At 43.4% G+C, this 18010-nt stretch overlaps 1 protein-coding gene across 4 annotated transcripts in view; it reads right to left on the bottom strand.

The window, feature by feature from the left end:
* AGAP1 (ArfGAP with GTPase domain, ankyrin repeat and PH domain 1) overlaps positions 1-18010 on the bottom strand; it is a 316238-nt gene that overhangs the window by 285545 nt on the left and 12683 nt on the right. Inside the window, exon 1 of one of the 4 annotated variants that reach the window (XM_083706023.1) lies at positions 9794-11676. The exons of the other annotated variants lie outside the window; for them this stretch is intronic. Coding sequence (XP_083562149.1) covers positions 9794-10631 — 838 coding nt within the window. The 5' untranslated portion in view covers positions 10632-11676. Of the gene's footprint in view, positions 1-9793; positions 11677-18010 lie in introns of those variants that run through there. 4 annotated transcript variants of the gene reach the window in all.

Below are 18010 nucleotides of genomic sequence, written 5' to 3'. Positions count from 1 at the left end.
GCCCATTAATTTAGAATCTTAACAGCTTAAGTTTATGCACCTAAGGCTTTGCCATTTATTAATACTATGCAGGCAAAATATAGTAATGTGCATCACTGCAGCTAAAGCAATACCTTTCACTTTCGTTAAAGATATGCCAAGTTGACATGAATGAGGAGAGTAGACAGCAGCACTACATGGTAGTAACTGCCGTATCCAGCCTGTAATCAGCAAGAGTGACTAGTGTACCCTCCTAATTTTATTAGCCTGCTTATCCCCTAGGCCAATAATGAACATATACATGTTTAGAACTGGATGTGCCATTAACCATACAGTGGCAAAGTCAATACACTTTCACAAACAGATGCATCAAGTTGTAGCTAATACAAATTCTCAAGCTTATTCTACCTAGACATCCTTATTCTATTTTTTGCAGTTCTTCTGGAATAGCAACAGAAGTCCAAAATATGTCTGGTGTTTAATCCTAAGTGCTACTCTCCGTTGCCATTTTGCACCTATTACTTATACCAGAATGAATCATAAGTGATATCTACTCTAAGGTACCTCATACAGGAACATGTTTCCTTATTTTAAAATAAGGAAGGAAATGCCAAAATTAGAAACCACTTAATGGCCAGCATGGCACAGTAACATTATTTTGCCCTAACATGCATTAAATGGAAATAGGTCTCTAGGTACATAAACTATTCCTTTCATGTTAACACCCATTTAAAAAAAAAATGAAATCATGGTTTTTAAGACACAATTTGCTTCCTTAAAATAGTAAGTGCATGGCTATTCAATTAATTAGAAATGTCTGTCTTCTTTTCACATTTCCATATTTCACATATACATTAAGAATGTACACTTCTGTTTCATAACTTTTTTTCTTCTTTTTAAAAACAATTCTACGTGCAGCTATTTTGCCACCCAATGGGGACAGCATCTGTTCCATTTTGATTTTTTTGTGGTTTTTCTGTAAAGCAAAGGCATGTGCTTAGGAAGATTTGGGTTGAAAAGTATTACCAAGTACAGTGGTACCTCGGTTTAAGAACAGCCCTGTTTATGAAATATTTGGTATAAGAACTCCGCAAAACCTGTAGTAGTGTTCCGGTTAGCGAACTTTACCTCGGTCTACGAACGGAATCTGAACGGTGGAAGGGCACCGGCGGCGGGAGGCCTCATTAGGGAAAGCGTGCCTCGTTTTAGGAACGGACCTCCGGAACGAATTAAGTTCGTAAACCGAGGTACCACTGTATATAACTACTACTACAAGCACTACCACTAACACTACTATTTCCTGCCCCACCTCCCAAAGGAGCCCAAGGACCCATGTTCAAGTTTTTGGGCAGCCCAAAGTCAAAGCATCAAGAACAAGGTTGAATTATGCAAAAGATCTATATGTTGAAGCATAGATCTTCAACAGAAAAGTGTCTTAAGTGCTTTACGCTAAGGTTTTTAAGATATACATGTCCTGAGATACCTTGAAGACTCTCAACATCCATTCAAGAAGAACAGAAGATTACCGAGAGAAGTTAAGAAGTTTGAGCATCAGTTGCCTTGACCTTCTAGACACTGGCTTCTGGAACACACATTTAATGAACTGGTTTAACCTTGCATGGGCTTGGAAACCTTAGCAATCTGCCTCCCTACCAGTGATGTGAGCTGGAAAATCTTCTACAGTTGTACCTCGGAAGTCAAACAGAATCTGTTCTGGAAGTCCATTCGACTTCCAAAGCGCGGCTTCTGATTGGCTGCAGCTTCCTGCAGCCAATCGGAAGCTGCATTGGACGTTCGACTTACAAAAGAATGTTCGAAAAGTGGAACACTCACGGTTTTCAATTGTTCGGGAGCCAAAACGTTTGACTCCCATGGTGTTCGGGAGCTGAGGTACAACTGTATTACCAAAAGGGGATAGTTTGGTAAAATGAATATAAAAAATGAATACAACAGTCAATTGCAACTGTGAATCTTTCAAACTTGACTTTTTCAAATTACTCTCCCCTAAGAACTTTGTGGGGACGCGGGTGGCGCTGTGGGTAAAACCTCAGTGCCTAGGACTTGCCGATCGTATGGTCGGCGGTTCAAATCCCCGCAGTGGGGTGAGCTCCCGTCTTTCGGTCCCAGCTCCTGCCCACCTAGCAGTTCGAAAGCACCCCTAAGTGCAAGTAGATAAATAGGTACCGCTTTATAGCAGGAAGGTAAACGGCGTTTCCATGTGCTGCGCTAGTGCTGGCTCGCCAGAGCAGCTTCGTCACGCTGGCCACGTGACCCGGAAGTGTCTCCGGACAGCGCTGGCCCCCGGCCTCTTAAGTGAGATGGGTGCACAACCCTAGAGTCGGACACGACTGGCCCGTACGGGCAAGGGGTACCTTTACCTTTAAGAACTTTGCATGTGTATAAATGCATCCATGCTTAAATTAAAGTTAATAAGCCTTAAATCATAATAATAATAATTTATTTATATCCCTCCCTCCCCAGCCGAAGCCAGACTCAGAGCGGCTAACAACAGTAAAATGATACAACATTCTAAAATCATTTCATTATAAAATCAATTCAAATCTGATTAATGGCAACCATTGGGCTAGAGTTCTGTGAGGATTGCCAAAGAAGGGGGGTCAGGCTATGCCCTGGCCAAAGGCCTGGTGGAACAGCTCTGTCTTGCAGGCCCTGTGGAAAGATGTCAAGTCCCGCAGGGCCCTAGTCTCTTGTGACAGAGTGTTCCACCAGATAGTGGTGTGTGTTTTAATTTACACAATGCATGTTATAGCCCTTAGATGTTTTCTGTCTCAGATCATCTTGTAAATGGTGGCCAAAATACCTAAATAAAAGTTGTAAATGCTAACAAAATATTTTTGTGCCATCACTAAAATTACTAAGCCCACCATCTGGCATACAGTTGAATTATTGCAAGCATTAATCTCTCCCCTATTTAATTCAGACCATGACCTTAATACTAGTTTAGTTCTTAATCATCTGGCTATTTCAGTACATCTGGCATCTCCTTTGCCTCTGACCTGGAACCTTCTAATATTTTTAACCCACTTCCATCAACACATGACAGTATTTAACATAAAGTATTTAACGCTGAAGAGAGAAAAATGTTATATATGGCTTTAAATAGAAAACTCCTGATAAGAAAGTATAGAAACAAACAAATAGGATTTTAGTAGTGGCATATATGGCTGCTAACTACAAAATACAATGATGCAATCGCTTCCAGACAGCTATTATATGAAAAAATAAGGAAGAAGTAAATAGTCCTCAGACCACAGCATCATGGAATCTAGTAAGAGTAATGATTCTGAAGTGATCCACATCTGATCTGCATATTATTCTTAGCTCCTCTCCCTATCTTTACAAGGGCAGGCAGTTTGTTCCTAGCTCTGCAGAAGTCAGGGAAGTGCATTCACTGACCCCCTGCTGTACTTGAAGAAAGTAGCATCTGGCAGGCCTGCATTGCTCTCCTGTCTTCCCAATGCCGCATGTCACTGCCACTTACCTAGAGATGGGAAGGCTCAGGGCAGGGAACAGAAAATTTAAGGGAGGAAATGTTTTTTCCTTCTTTCCCTGTTTTACCCCCTCCAAGTCTTTTTTGCATTTCTCCCCCCCCCCCCAAAATTGAAATCACTATTTCTTGCAGGCATCTCCACCAAACAGTTTGTGGCAAAGGCCCCTGTCTAGCGGGTAGCATCTGACTAGAACCAGGGAGTCTGAATCCTCATTCAGTTGTGAAACCCATTAAGTGACTGTGGATCAGTCATATACTCAGCCTAACCTACCTCACAGAATATTTTGCTCAGGACAGCATATTTATTTTTTACATGGTTTTTATTATGTTGTAAACCATTTTGGTGGGTTTTTATGAATAAGAGTATATAAATTGCTCGGTCCCTGCTTCTGCCCACTTAGCAGTTCAAAAGCACATCAAAGTGCAAGCAGATAAATAGGAACCGCTCCGGTGGGAAGGTAAACGGCATTTCCATGCGCTGCTCTGGTTCACCAGAAGCGGCTTAGTCCTGCTGGCCACATGACCCAGAAGCTGTCTGCGGACAAACGCCAGCTCCCTCGGCCTATAGAGCAAGATGAGCGCCGCAACCCCAGAGTCGTCCGTGACTGGACCTAACAGTCAGGGGTCCCTTTACCTTTTAGTAGTAGTAGTAGAACACTCACAATCAGTACCATTTGCAAAGAACTCTCAGGTAAGGATTTATGCATACTTATTTAAGAAATGCGTACGACAACTTTCAGTGTCAAGCTCTCCCAAGATAGCTTACAAAAAGTAAATACACTAAAACAATCCACTTTCAAATATTTCCATTTTAATCACATCATGACCTAAAAGTTCTAATTTTGATACAATCCTTTATTCTATAGCATCCATGTCTTGAATGTAATTTACATCAGGGAAGAATTAAGTGTTAACTGCCTCCTGAATGCCTGTTCTTGCATAACTTTGGTATGGTCCAGCAACAACCTTGATTAAAAAACCACTACTTCTGCAAAATCTGGTAGAATTAAACTAGACAGTTTCTTAAAAGCTTCATAATGTATCCAAATACTGTATTAAAATGTCCAACTGATACATACCTTAAAACCACCACAAAAGCATGTAAAAGGACCATTGTTCATGAAATTAAGTCATTTTAACTCTGATCTTTGAAGCTACAGTATCTAGGTACAGTGGTACCTCGGGTTAAGAACTTAATAGAACTTAATTCATTCCAGAGAACTGTTCTTAACCTGAAGCACCACTTTAGCTAATGGGGCCTCCCGCTGCACCACTGGAGCACGATTTCTGTTCTCATCCTGAAGCAAAGTTCTTAACCCAAGGTACTATTTCTGGGTTAGCGGAGTCTGTAACCTGAAGCGTATGTAACCTGAAGCGCATGTGACCCGAGGTACCACTGTATACACATTATAAGTTCTACATCATGGTCTAACAATGAAAGGCATATAGAGAGAGAGAGAGAGAGACCAGTAGCACCTTAGAGACCAACTAAGTTTGTCCTTGGTATGAAGCTTTCGTGTGCATGCACACTTCTTCAGATACAAGGCAACTGTTTTAAGCAACTACAACATGTTATTAACAGGAACATTTAATGCAGTATGATATGGAGATAAAAGGTATTAATGTAATAAGTCTAGCTGGAACTGCATTAAGCTGATGTCCCTTTGGACTTCATAGTGCAAGCTCTTGAACTCCCAAGCGGAGAGGGCACTGACACTCCTAATAGTTCCTTCTCACAATATCGCCATTATCAAGGTGGTTAAAGAATGAGGCTCAAAAAGGAAAATTATTTAACGTGAAATAGAATCCTCTGTTTAAGAATGAGTGTTGTGTTAGATTTCATATCCAATCTGAAATTGAAGAGTGAATGAGGGGGTATAGTTTTTCAAAATGCTACCAGAGTTAAAGGATTTGATCTGCTAAGTAGAATTGCCTAATTACTTCTCAGCAGAGTGACAGATGTGTAATTAGTATTCAAGATTATCCACTCATTCCCCATCAACTGTGAATGTGACAGTTGGTTATGGCAATGCTTTGAGTAAAGTGTACTCAATAAATACATTAAGCAGAGGATAAATAAAGTTGTGATGTGAAAGGTTGAAAAGATACAAATGTTTACTCAAGGCAGACTAAAAAGCAACATAAACTGTTGACAAGGGAGAAGAAATTTGGTCTTCCTGACCAATCTAAAAACCAAGGAGTAAACAACAGGAGGAATGCCATGGTTTACAGGAATTCTCTCTCTTTTGTTTTGTTCCATTCCATCAGTCATCTCTCCTGAAAAATGGCAAACAGAAGCTAGTCCTAGTATAACGTGGATCAAGAAGTATTGCTTCTAAAGCAGGGTAGGGACCTTTTGGCTCCATGAGTTAGTATCTTAGCGGGACCTCACCTTGCAGACCAAACTGCAGGAGGCAATGATGGCCACAAACCTGGATGGTTTTAAGAGGATTGGAGAAATTCATGGAGGAGAAAACCAACAATGACTACTAGCCAAGATGGTTATGTTCTGCCTCCATGGTTAGAGAGAGTTACACTTCTGAATACCAGTTGCTGGAAGCCACAGTAAAGGGAGAGGGCTCCTGTGCTGAGGTCCTGCTTGCCAGCTTCTCCTATGCATCTGGCTGGCCACTGTGAGAACAGGATGTGACAGAGGAGCCAGTGACCTGATCCAGGAGGCTCTTAGCCCTTCCCACCTGTCAGTCCACCTGTCATCACAATAACATCAGGTGATTGCACACTTCAAAGTCCCAAAGAAGCAATTGGTCACTGAACAACTCCAGGCAAATCTGGAGGATGTGGACCATTTGAATCCCTTCCAATCAGGATTCAGGCTTCATTATGGGACTGAAACCTCCTTGATCACACTGGTTGATGATCTGGTGGGCTAGGAACAGAGGTGAAAGTTGTTTCCTAGTTCTGCTGGATCTCTCAGTGGCTTCTGATAACATCAATCATGGTATCATTCTGGACCATCTAGGAGGGTTGTGAGTTCAGAGAACTGTTATACAGTGGTTCTGCTCCTTCCTCCTGGGCCATGGCCAAAAAGTGGTGTTGGGGGTGAGTGTTCAGACCCCTTGGCACTCACTTTTGGGGTGCCTCTGATCTCCATCCTCTCCCCCATGCTTTGCATCATCTATATGAAGCCACTGGGGGAGATCACCAGGGGTTTGGACTGGGTGTTCACCATTATGCAGATGATATCCAGTTCTACCTCTTGTTTAAATTGGAACCAGTGAAGGCAGTGAAGGTCCTCTGTGAGTGTCTGGAGGCTCCTCCACTCCTTCAGTGGGGTGGCAGTTATAATAATTATAATTAAAATAATAATTATTTTATTGTTTATACCCCACTTATCTGGCTGGGCTTCCCCAGACACTCTGGGCGGCTTTATATATATATAAAATGTCAGACATGAAAATGGGTTGAGGTTGAATCCTGACAAGTACAGTTTCTGGGGGACAGGCAGGTTGCGGGGGGAGGGGGTCCCTAGTCCTCAACCAGGTAACTAAAGAAGCAGGTGTGCAGCCATGGGATCATTTTGGACTCACAGGTGTCCATGGAAGTGCAGGATATTTTTGTGTCCAGGGCAGCTGTCAATCAGCTCCATCTGGTACGATGGCTGAGAACTGGATGCACTCTGTCTGGTTGTGGTGCCCACCCTGTGAAATGCCCTCCCATCAGATGTTAAACAGATAAGCAACTATATGACTTTTAGAAAACATCTGAAGGCAGCCCTGTACAGTCTCTGATGTTGAGGTTTTATTGTGCTTTTAAAATTTTGTTGGGAGCTGCCCAGAATGGCTGGAGCAACCCAGTCAGCTGGGTGGCATGTAAATAATAACATTATTATTGTTATGATTCAGGATGCCTTCCCTTCTAAACTGCAATCACAAGTGCACTTTAAGACTCCTGATCGTACACCAGCATCCTCTACCAGACCACAGCTTTGGGAAACCAACCTTTTGGACCAAATTAGAACTCCACCCCTCTCTAGAGTCTTCCCACATGGCCTATGTGACAGTCAATCAAACATCCCTTGACAAAGCTACTCAATAGCCCATATTCAAATTTGCAGGCTGGGATTTCAGTTAAACATGTCTTCTTTGCCTCCTTTACCTCCCCAGTGAAGATGCAAGGCTCTCTCTTAACTGTGATGTCAATAATTAAAAGGACCACTTCCTATGCGCTGGCTCTGTTCATCCCTCGTCCCACTGCCAGCCAACTGCACTCCAAGAAGAAAACCATTTGGGGGGTACACAGGGGGACACATATAAAGGAAAGTTCCACTGCATAAGTGGCAGTCCTTGTGCACATGGTACCACTCTGTTGGATACAACCCCTTGAATTTGTACTCAAGTCTCTCCTATCCAAGTTCTAATTCTTCTACTCCACCATTTATTGGGAAAGTCACTTTTTAATCTACTTGGCATAATTAGTGAAATGAAATGCCACTGTCCATTTCTTGAAGGGAAAGCATGATGCACATTACATAAATAAAAGCAATGAATGAAATAATCATACTGGAGTAAATTTAAGTTAAAACGCAGGGAATAATTAATAACATGTTAATGATTTCCCACTGAGTTGCTGCTTTCACATCCCCCAACCCTGCTCCCATTTAAAAGAGATATTTAATTCCATAGCCCTTTCCCCTGTTTTCATTACATTTACTGACAGAGCTACTCCCTTTATTACATTTCATCTAAAAAACAGAGCCTAGTTCATTCCAATCTGGAAATTCTAAAGTGCAAATCTATACACCTTTTCCAGGAAATAAGCCACACTGATGGGACATAGTGGAACTTATAAACCAGGCCTATGTCTGTTTATCTAGATGTACCATATTTTTCGCCCCATAGGACGCACTGGCCCATAGGACGCCCCTGGTTTTTTTTTGGGGGGGGGGGAATAAAGGAAAAAATATATATTCCCTCCCCCAGGCGCTTGTGGGGCCGGCAGCGGGGAGAAGCGTTTTTCTCCCCGCTGCCAGCCTTCAGACCAGGTCTGGGGACAGCGGGATGGCGCGCTGCGCCTCCCCGCTGTCCCCGGAGCTTGTGGGGCTGGCAGCGGGGAGAAGTGCTCTCGCCGCCAGCCTTCAGACCAGGTCCGGGGATAGCAGGAAGGCGCGCTGCGCCTCCCCGCTGTCCCCGGAGCTTGCGGGGCTGGCAGCGGGGAGAAGTACGCGTCTCCCCGCCATCAGCCTCCAAACCACATCAGGAGACAGCGGGATGGCAGCGTTCCGCCTCCCCACTGTCCCCCGAGCTTGTGGGGCTGGCGCTGGGGCTCTCCAGGCTTCAGTGAAAGCCTGCATTCACCCCATAGGATGCACACACATTTCCCCTTCATTTTTTGGAGGGGGAAAAGTGTGTCCTATAGGGCGAAAAATACGGTAAATGAAACATCAATACTGTATCACATGTACTACATACAGTGCCTCCAGTTTTTTCTTCCTATGTCTAGGGCTATGCACCTGCACTGCAATAGGTCACTACTCTCAACAAAGATTGCCACCTTCAACTTTGCTGGCTTCAATATTTGATGAGCAAAAGGTGCTTTGCTGTAGCTTCTAGCGTAATGGGATGCAGAAGAGAGTACCAACCAGTGTTCTCTGCATACTTCACAAACATTCACCGAGCCATTCAGAAAAAATCAGCAGTTTTGTGAATGTCACTAATTTAGCATATCACCTGCAACCAGTCCCATTTTGTCCTAATATTGCATTGTGTTACTAGTTACATTGTGTTACTACTTGCCTTTGAGAACAAGTGTTCATCCCAATACAATTTATACAAAGTCTAAAATAGGCTTTTAAAGCACCTTGCACTGTTTGTGCATACACACTTAGCATTCCTCACACTGGCATAAAATGTAACATTATTCCAACAAGTTAAAAGAACCTACAGTGCCCTTTAGGAGTGTCCTACTGAACTACCACCAACAACAACAACAACAGCAACATTAACAACAAGGAGAACAGGATTCTACCAAAAAATGTGTGATGGTGGGGGAGAGAAAAGAAAAGCAATACTTGACAAAGACAAAGGGTGTGCATGCTACTGTGAGGCTTCACTGACCTAGTAACCTATATAAAGAAACCAGGAGGCTCTTCTCCTGCTCTCGAATAGAAAGATTCAACACTGAGGAGCCAAGCTCAACGACTAGTGCAGATTTATGGAACGGTGCAGGAATACCCAGGCGAGAAAGGGCATCCCTTTCGGGTCAGCCAAACCCAAGGCGCGCATTTCGGGCGAGTGCTACCCGCCCCCTTCGCCAAGCCCCGTCCCCGCCCAACCCGGGAGGCACCTCTGCTCAGGGGCTCCGCGAGGCTCTCGGTGCTGGACCGCGCGCGGGCGCCGGCGCTTCTCTGGAGGCTGCTGCTGCTGCTGCTCCCCGCCCGGGCCCGAGGAGCCCTGCCCAGGGGGCTCCCGAAGGGCGAAAAGACCCCGCTGAAGAAGCGCAGCAGGCGGCGCTCGGGCGAAGAGGCGACGCTCCCGGCCGAACTCTCCCAGGCCCCCAGCCGCTCCGAAAGCATCCGCAGCTCGCCGGCCGGGCTCTTCGGGCCCCCGCCCGCCTCGGGCCCCGCCCGCGGGGGGCGCCTGCCGGCGCTCAGCGACCTTCCCGCGCCGCCGGCCGGCAGAGAGAGGCAGCCGGAGCTGCGGTGGCGCTTGGTCCGCGCCAAGGCGCGCAGCCGCAGCGCCTCCCCGCCGCTCCAGTGCCGGAAACTGCAGCTCCGGCGCAGCGGAGCCGCCGCCGCCGCCGCTTCCTCGGCGGGCGAGTGTCTCGGGAGCCCCGCGGGGCCGGCCTCCTCCAAGTCCTTCTTCCCGCGCGCCTCTGCCGGCGGCCACCTGAAGCCCAGCCCGGCTCGCCTGGTCACCTTCAGGCGGCCCAGCTCCAGCTGCCCGGTGCTGAGGGCCCGCGAGCTGCGGAAAGCGTGCCCGGCGGCAGCCCCCCCGACGCTCTCCTGCTGCTGCGGCGGCTCCTGGAGGAAGCCATCGCGGGGCCCGGCGGCCGAGCCGAGAGGCTCCTTCTTCACTAGGGTCACCGAGATGCGGTAGACCGTTTTCCGCTGGGGGGTCCCCCGCTCCGCGGCGCCCGGGGAGGAAGGGGCGGAGGTCGGGTCGCCGCTGTCCAGGAGGTACATCTCCAGTCCCGCCGCGGGGGACTAGCCGAGGCCAGGTCCTTTGTCCCTGCCTCTCCTCCGGCGGCGAGCTCCTCCGCCTGCAGTCACTTCGGGAGGCACGGCAGCTCCGGCTGCCCTTCCCTCCTCCGGCTCGGCTGCCTGGGGAGGTAACGGCATGGCTCCATGTCGACAGCGCCTGCCTATGAAACAGCCGCCCCACGGAGCCTCCCTTTCTCTCCTGCCTCCCGGCCACGCGCGCCCACCATCACCACCCCGAATCCAAGCCGGGGCGGTCGGGAGGGAGCAGAGCGCGCTTTCCTCCCGCAGATCTCTGGAAGCAGCGCCGGAGAGGATTAGCGAGGGGAGGAGGAGCAGCAGCCGCCCTCCTCGGTTTTATTGTTTACAGAAGATTGCCCGTTCGCATATCGTGTCCTTTTTGCAGAGCAAATCCGATTATATCTCGTCCGCTTAATATACTAAATGAAGCGCCGGCCCTGCATTATCCTTGCAATCTACTGTCGCCCAAAAGGAAGAACGATGCTGGAAATAATAATAATAATTCCCCGTTGCCACCAATCGCTGGATGCCTCAGCGTAATCCGACTCCTAGACAAACACGTTCCTCGGCTGCAATCAGCATACTGTACTACAGTCTCCCAGTATCAGAAAGCAGCAGATATCCTAAAGAGCTTGGTCTCAAGAAACGGGGAGAAAAGGCAAATTCCGGAGTGGAACACAGCTTCTCTGCGGAATGAGTTAGCTTGCAAATACCGGAACATAAAGCAGCCCAAGAGACTGAGGGCAGGAATTTTACTGTAAGGGCAGGAATTACAAAGCTCATACCTAGAACAAACTTAGTTGGTCTCTAAGATGCCAGTAGACTTTATTTTTTTAATTATTTTGTAAAGGCAGGGTTTGTTTTGTCAGTTCCATACCAGTCAAACAAAACCAGGTTTTGTGAAACCAAAAAGCTAGCAATCTGCTTTTACTCTTAATAAAGCTACTGAACTACCACAGCAAATAAAACTCCAATTTCTTCAGAATGTTAAGTCTGAAACTAGCTTAAATAAAAGTATTACATAAAACAATCCTAAATATATTTACTCACAAATTCTGAATTTAGTAGTACTTATTCCCTAGTTAAGTGTGCTCAGGTCTGAAGCCTTTGATTGCTGCTGAATGATACTCCTTTACTAACAAAATAAAAAAAATCCTTCCAGTAGCACCTTAATTTTGTTTCGACTACAGCAGACTAACCTGTAACCAGATCCTTTACTAACAGTCTTGCAGGAAAGGGGTACCAGTTTTTGGATGGCCCTGATCATAGGCATAGCCAAGGGGGAGCATGGAGAGGCAGCTCCCCCCATCAATGAAAATAAATAAAAATACATAGCAAACTGAGGTTCTGCCCCCCCCCCAAGGCCTTCCCCCAACAAAAACCCTGGCTACGCCCATGGCCCTGATAATTTACAGTCCCAACTCAGTACACAGATTGCACTGTTTGTTCTATCTTGTTCATCTGAAATATTGTGTTAAAAGTCACAAAGAAAGATAGTTTTTCCTCTGTTTTAAAAAGAGTATTAATAGAAATACAGTGGTACCTCGGGTTACATATGCTTCAGCTTACAGACTCTGCTAACCCAAAAATAGTACCTCGGGTTAAGAGGAAGAAGAAGAGTTTGGATTTGATATCCCGCCTTTCACTCCCCTTCAGGAGTCTCAAAGTGGCCAACAATCTCCTTTCCCTTCCTCCCCCACAACAAACACTCTGTGAGGTGAGTGGGGCTGAGAGACTTCAGAGAAGTATGACTGGCCCAAGGTCACCCAGCAGCTGCATGTGGAGGAGTGGAGACGCGAACCCGGTTCCCCAGATTACGAGACTACCGCTCTTAACCACTACACCACACAGGCTCTAAGAACTGGGTTAAGAACTTTGCTTCAGGATGAGAACAGAAATCGTGCTTTGGCAGCGCGGTGGCAGGGGGAGCCCCCATTAGTGAAAGTGGTGCTTAAGGTTAAGAACAGTTTCAGGTTAAGAACAGACCTCCAGAACAAATTAAGTTCTTAACCCGAGGTACCACTGTATCCACGAGGAACTTTAGGAGGATGTCAATTTTAATTAACCACTTTATGCTTTTTTAAAAAGCCACATTCAGTGTTTTCACAGAGTATCTCAAACATCAGCCTCCCAAACAAACTTAGTTGGTCTCTAAGGTGCTACTGGAAATATATATCTATATCTATATCTATATCTATCTATCTATGTATATGTATATGTATATATATACACACAGTAATAGATAGATATATATTGGGGGGTCCTCAAGAAACTTGATTTTGTGCACACCTGCCCTTTTCAGGTGTTATTAACATTACTTGACTAATTTGGGCCATACACTTGCATATTTAAACAAGAAATATAAGGCCTATTTATCTACTCCAGCATTTTATTACCAAATCAGGACATGATCCTCTTCCACTCCTGTTCCTCAGCAACTAGTAATACGGTCCTTGGTACTGGAAGTAATACAAGTTTTGGTTTTTTGTCTTTGGACCCAACAATGATAGTTTGAGCCAATGTAATTTTTCATCAGCTTTTGGTTATTCAATCAGCAGCATTAAGACTTTCTAGTAAAAATGCAGTGTTCAATGATTTCAGTCTCTTCAGAGGTATGATTCTCTTTCTCTATATGCACACACCCCTTTCAAGAGTTACATACATTAGTGTTTAGAGAGCCAATCAGGTATCATCTGGTTTTGGCAATGATGGCTCATAAGCCCACCTTTTTTGGAGTAATACCATAAAAATATATATCAATGGAAAGATAATTTAATAAAGAAGGTAATGCAATAACTTTTATGAAGGATTTTTTATTACAACAGCATTCATGGAACACAAAGAAAAAATGAGATATACAAAAATTCTCACCATGTCAGTTAATACTTAGTTGGGTAACCTTTAGCCTTCCCATGGAGTGAACCAAGTTTTTTAGTTCTGCAGCTGTAATAATGGGAAACCAAGATTGAATTATTGCCTCTATTAATTGGATTTTATTGCTAGGTTGCTTCTGACTAACAAGCTTCTTTAGTTTGCTCCATTTCGATTGGGTTAAGGCCTGGGCTATGTATTTTGGGGCATTTATATTCCCATTAATGACACAAATCCTGCCCACACCTTTTGCTGTCATACAACCCCAGATCATAACACTAACTGGGTGTTTCATGGTAGGTGCAAGGCATTGTCCCATTGTTCCACGGTCCAGTTAACATGGGTTTTAGTCCAGTTTAATCTTTTCAACCTTTGTTTGAGAGAGAACAATGGCTTTTTCCTTGGAATTGTAGCATTTAGACCATATTCCTGCAGTCTGAGCCGAACAGTCCTTGCACTCAACTTCACATTACATTGTGCCATGTCATCTTGTATACATCCAGATGATTTTCTTCTGTCACGTAGGCACAGTTTCTCAATTCTTCTATCATCACTTGCTGTAGTGGAGCTTTCCTGCCTTTACCAGTCTGATTTTGTAGTGACTGAGTCTCCTTATATTTAGAAATGCCACCTTTGGTTAAGTTTCCACTGATCTTTCTTCTAATTTCTTCATAACTGTAGCCTTGTTCACTTAATATTACTATTTTACATCACTTTCTGGGTGACCAGTCAACTCTTTGACCATTTCTTTAATTTTCTTACGTTTTACAAGCTCGCTAAATGAAAGAACAAAAAACCCCAACTAACTTGATAGCAATCATATAACACACTGACAAATGTCCTCCTTATTTATGTTGTAATAAATAATCTTTCATAAAAATTATTGCATTACATTCTTCACTAAATTATCTTTCCATAGATATATAATTTTGTAGTATTACTCCAAAACAAGTGGTGTTATGAGGTGTATTGTTGAAACAAGATGACACCTGGTTAGCTTTCAACCCTCCTTTTTCTGGTTATTTGCCTATAACTTTTGATAGAATACAGATAATTGAACAAACCTTGTTGCATTACATTCCTCATTATCTTTCTATTGATATACAGTATCTGCAAGAATACTTAATAATACAAGCATTCACACTTGATACACTAGCAATAATGAATACACAACCTGAGAATTTTTTTACTTGGGAAAGTGATCTATTGAATCTGGCAATATTTATTGGCTTTTAAGTGATGCCTGTAAAAGTGAACATCTTCTGGCAAGGCTCCATTCTTAACACATTAATTAATCAAAAAATATTTTCTAACTTTTTTTCTTATGTTCTGCTAATTCTAGCCATTATTTTGCATCTAACTCCAGCTGGTGGATCTCATGATTTCAATAAAGAAATAAACCATATATTAACTGTGCTCTTAAAACATTTCCAAAGACTAATAATGCAATTGTCTTAGACAGAATTTAAAACAATTATCTGAACATATTAGTATACAGTGGTACCTCGGATTAAGAACTTAATTCGTTCTGGAGGTCCGTTCTTAACCTGAAACTATTCTTAACCTGAGGTACCACTTTAGCTAATGGGGCCTGCTGCCACCGCCGCACCGCTGTTGTGCGATTTCTGTTCTCATCCTGAAGCAAAGTTCTTAACCCGAGGTACTATTTCTGGGTTAGTGGAGTCTGTAACCTGAAGCGTCTATAACCCGAGGTACCAGTGTACCTCTTAAGAGTCAAAAACTTGGATCAAGGTTTAAATTTTAAAAAGCAATATCAACGCATCAACTGGGGCAAAATTTGCCCCTGCTGTTCACCAAAATTGTAAGTGGTAAATGCTCACTTTCCTAATACATGCTTCTAGTAATTGATGTGGTATACAACAGTAAAAGAAATAATTTTAAACACATAAATTAAATATATAACAACGTAGCAGTACTAGCAGAAAACGACAGAAATAACATAGAAGAAAGTCACAAATCATAGATTAAAAGCCAGTTACAAATAATAATAATAATAATAATAATAATAATAATAATACCCGGCCCATGTGGTTGGGTTTCCCCAGCCACCTGAAGATGTAAAGAAATAGAGCCTGATGAGAAAAAGCCATTGAGAATTATGTCAATGTAAAATACAACATTAAAAACCATTTCAAACAAATTAGAATCACAACTAGAACAGGTCCTGAAAATGTAAATCTTAAGTGTCAAAGGGCAAAGTAAAGAAGTGCATCTTCAGCATACGGAAAAGGTTATATAATGAAAGGGTAGAAGAGACTGTGTACATTTGCTAAGGAGACTGACACCAACTTCCATCCACAATGCATCTCATCATCAATTCAGCATAGTCAATGGATCATGGTGAGAGTACTGTAAGCTGCAAAACGTTAAAGAACTGTTCCCACCTACCCTTCAACCTACCAGAAGAAACTTCCCAACCTTTAAGTGGGCTTCATAAGAACTTGAAGAGTAGACTCCAAATGAAATCTAGGAAGGTGTCTAGAACTGTATTTGCCAGACAGTTTGACCTGGATCCTTGTTTACCTTCGAGAATCATAAAGCTGTAGAGTCGGAAGAGACCCTGAGGGCCATCTAGTTCAAGTCCTGCAATGCAGGAACAGCCCTTACTGTCAGAAAGTTCTTCCTGATGTTTAGTCAGATTCCCCTTTCTTGTAACTTGAAGTCATTGGTACAGGCCCTACCCTCCAGAGCAGGAGAAAACAAGCTTGCTCCATCCTCCAAGGATATTGACAAGCTGGAACATGTGCAACCAAGGTGATAAATGGTCTGAAAACCAAGCCTTACAAGGAGCATTTGAAGGAGCTGGGTATGTTTAGCCTGGAAAAGAGGAGACTGAGGGGAGATATGATAGCCATTTACAAATATCTTAAGGACTGCCACATGGAAAAGAGAACAAGCTTCTTTTCTCCTGCTCCAGAGGTTGGGTCCCAGACCAGTGGATTCAAATTACAAAAAAGGAAATTTCTACTAAATATCAGGAAGAACATTTTGACAGTAAGAGCAGTTTGACATTGGAACAAACTCCCTCAGAAGGTTGTGGACTCTCCTTCATTGGAGGTTTTTAAGCAGAGGTTGAATGGCCATCTGCCATGGATGCTTTAGTGGAGAGACTTGCATTGCAGAGGGTTGGACTAGATGATCCCCAAGAGCCTTTCCAACTCTACAACAGTCTCCTCTTCTCCAAGCTAAACATACCAAACTCCCTCAACCACTCTTCATAAAGCTTAGTTTCCAGACCCTTGATCATCTTGGTTGACCTCCTGCACACCTTCCAGCTTGTCAATATCTTTCTTAAATTGTGGTGCTCAGAACTGGACACAGCACTCCAGGTGTGGTCTGATCAAGGAAGAATAGAGCTGTACTATTACTTCCCCTTAACTGGAGTCAAGAGTCCATGAGAAAGAGAATAGCAATTGAAATTAAGAGAGGAGAAATAATTCAGGGCAACTTTGCATGGAAGCACCAGCCTAGCATCTGTAGATTAGAAGGAATTTGTTTGCTCACATGAAATTTCTTCTGTGTAGGTTAGTAACATTTGTGGGCTTGTTTAAAAGGCTGTTTTAGAGGTTGCCACTCTATTAATTTACAGTCTATAAATTAGCCAGATACCTACCAATCACAGCAAAAAATGAACAAAAGAAAAACTGCAACACCATTTATCTATATAACAAATAAATTCTATTCTGTACACAAACATGCTCAATACGCAGTGTAATTCAGGTATTCTGGCTGATTCAGTTGAAAGGATGATAAGATTCTCTAGATATTTTCCATTTAAAGAAAACACACTGATAGAATCAGATGGTGTTCAAGATAGCCAGAAGCAAGCCAAATGTAGGTCACTTCTTGAAGTCTGAAAGGAATGTGCTGTTTGTGTGTGTGCACGCAGACTTGGCTTCTTTTTATCTTCAGGCTCATACATTTCTAGTTCTTGAAACCATGCACCATTTACTCAACTGAAACAATTGGATCTTGCATCTGGCTTTCATTTTATGCCTAAACTATGTAATCTCTGTAACTAGCTACCAGTGTAACAACCACAACATGTGTACAACCCTCATTTTATACATACACACATGGCATATGATTGCATGAGTGAAAGGTTACTTGTGCAATCAGTCTTTCCCCTTTCCATAAACATATTTTTTACCCAGAATCAAGCTATCAGCATTTAATCCCAGATAAGTGAGTTGTAGCCTTAAACACACTCATTCAAAATTTTAACATATAAAAATACAAGGAAAAACATCAAATACTGATTAGATATACATCAAGATTCAGACTGTCAAAACCATTCACCAAGGTAATTGTTTTATTTTATTTATATCTCATCCTTCACTGAACAGCACAATAAGCAATGGTTTATTGTGACATCCAAATGAAACTAGTATGTGAGAGAGATAGAGACTGAAATTTTTAGAGATTGTAATGCAGACATTCCAATTTCATAA

Source organism: Podarcis gaigeae (genome assembly GCF_964106915.1).
Source record: "Podarcis gaigeae genome assembly, chromosome: 1".
Taxonomy (NCBI): Eukaryota; Metazoa; Chordata; class Lepidosauria; order Squamata; family Lacertidae; genus Podarcis; species Podarcis gaigeae.
This window is presented reverse-complemented; position numbering and strand designations above follow the sequence as displayed.